The sequence below is a fragment of the Megascapheus bottae genome, chromosome 10 (genome assembly GCF_031878675.1).
Source record: "Megascapheus bottae isolate mThoBot1 chromosome 10, mThoBot2.hap1, whole genome shotgun sequence".
In the NCBI taxonomy this organism is placed as follows: Eukaryota; Metazoa; Chordata; class Mammalia; order Rodentia; family Geomyidae; genus Megascapheus; species Megascapheus bottae.
In genome coordinates this window covers 40,266,756-40,268,935 of record NC_143518.1, presented here as the reverse complement: position 1 = coordinate 40,268,935, position 2,180 = coordinate 40,266,756, and the positions used below count along the sequence as shown (strand labels likewise).

The following is a 2,180-nucleotide window of genomic DNA, read 5'->3' as shown; positions in this document are numbered from 1 at the left end:
AATGCCATAGTGGCTAGAAGGTCAGCAAAGTAAGAGAGAGATACTCAGGCTTAGAGCGCTCAAGTTAGTTAGAGCTAAGGGAAGAAAGAGCAGACAGATAACCTTGGTGGTCCCTTGTGCTTGACCATGGCAGACATCCGCCGGGAAAGAGTGAACTGCCAGTTCAGCTAGGTGTTGGTGTGTTTTTCTTTTTCAAGGGGATGAGTAGGTTATTAGCTTGGTTGTTGATAAATGAACCCCATAGGAATCTCTACCAGAAGGTACACTCCAAGTAAGCAGGCCTTTTGAGGTCATCCTTCACCATCCTGGGATGGACTCCAAATCAAATGGTCGCTTATGCTTCTTGCCATTGTTGTGGGCCCCAGCTACAGAAGAAGGGGGGCCCTGGTGCTCAAGCTGCCAACCTGGATCTCTGACCTCCCCACCTTCTCTTTCTCTTCCAGGTTGGATGCACTAACAGAACCATGTCCCAGCAGAAGCAGCCACCCGGGGAACCACCAGGTGCCCTCAAGTGTTCCCGGACTCCAGGCCCACACTCCCGGTGCCTGGCCTCCTGCTCTGCTCTGTGTGCAGAGCCCTCTTCCACGGGCTGTTCTTCCTGTCCTCAAAAGGCCCCTGCTCCTGGTGTAGCCCACCCCAAGAGAGGCCGCCGCCAGCCCCGCTGTGTCAGCGGGGGAACAACCTACCTCTGCAAAGAGGAGGAATGCTAAGAGACCCGGCAGAGGAGAGGACCGCAGGTGCAGCTGCTGTCTGCCCATCTAGTGCCTTGCACTGATTCCACTTGACAGCCCAGGTCCCCTACCTTCCATCTGGGTTGAGAAATATTGCCTGGTCCCCAGCACTGGAGAGGCAAGAGCTAGGCTGAGCTGCCTTTCTGCTTTTCTCTCCCACTCACGCCTCCAGCTCAGCAACAGTGAAGCTGTGCTTGAATCATGGCTGTGATTTTTGTGTCTCTAGCACCAAGGCACCAAGGGCCATAGACAGACCTGGCTTCTCCTTCTTTCCTCTCATGGTAGCTGAGTCGTGCTTGCCTGTTCCTCCAAGCCCTCACCTTGCTGCTGGCATTGGTCTATACCCACAGCAGCATTGCAATAAATTTACGTGGAGCACTTCCTGTGGACTGGCCTCTCTGTTTACCGATACAAGTGGGAAGTCGGCCCTGGCTCAAATAAATCTTATCCTCTCGAGGAGAAGGCCAGATACACACTCCAGACTGAAAGATGTGAAATAGTAGATATAATTAAAGCTAATGGAATTATTTATTTTCTAACTTTCAACTTGTATCCCAAGGGTATCACAAAAGGTGAAATGCAGCTCTGAGGCATTCTGAGTCAAAAGTAATTTCTGAAGCTGGGCGCCTAGAATCCTAGTTGCTCAGAAGGCTGAGATGAGAGGACAAGGTTTGAAAATAGCCCAGGCAGAAAGTCTCCATGAGACTCTTTTTTTTTTTGCCAGTCCTGGGCTTGGGCTCAGGGCCTGAGCACTGTCCCTGGATTTTCTCAAGGCTAGAGCTCTACCACTTGAGCCCCAGCACCACTTCTGGCTTTTTTCTATGTATGTGGTACCGAGGAATCGAACCCGGGTCTTCGTGCATGCTAGGCAAGCACTCTACCACTAGGCCAAACTCCCAGCCCCTCTATGAGACTCTTGTCTGCAGTTAAGCACTCCAAACCAGAAAGTGGATTTGTATCTCAATGGTGGAGTGCTGGCCTAGAACCCAACAGGGACAGTGCCCAGATCCCGGGGTTTAAGGCCCATAACTGACCAATAAAAAAAAAAAGCGGTTTCTAGGGCCTGGAGGGAAAGATCAGCAAGTGCAGCTGATGTTGAGGTGGGTAGAACAGGATACTTAACCATTGACAGGCGTGGTAATAAAAGTGTGGGGAAAGGAGGAAGCAGCTTCAAGGTAGGAAAGCCAGTGGCTCTTCTCCAGGTTAGTTCTAATTTGACTGAAGTTCCCAATGTGGAATGACAGATGCAAGACAGATCGCAGCCCCAGTTCCTTAGGTAACTCAAACCTGCTGAGTGTATGGCACTAAGGCAAAAAAGTCCCAGAGGGGTAACATGCCACAGTGAGGCCATTTCCTTGTGGCCCTGTGCTTCCTGGCTGAGGTGGCTATTTCAGCTGAGGGGTTACAATAGAGGTGGAATGCCCAGCAGTGGGAACTATAACCAGAAGT

At 51.1% G+C, this 2,180-nt stretch overlaps 1 protein-coding gene across 1 annotated transcript; it reads left to right on the top strand.

The window, feature by feature from the left end:
* The first annotated feature begins 464 nt into the window (after nucleotides 1-464).
* Nucleotides 465-710, top strand: Lce6a (late cornified envelope 6A). The gene has a single exon (XM_090339887.1). The coding sequence runs from the start codon at nucleotides 465-467 to the stop codon at nucleotides 708-710; it is 246 nt and encodes an 81-aa protein (XP_090196013.1).
* Nucleotides 711-2,180: the final 1,470 nt, after the last annotated feature.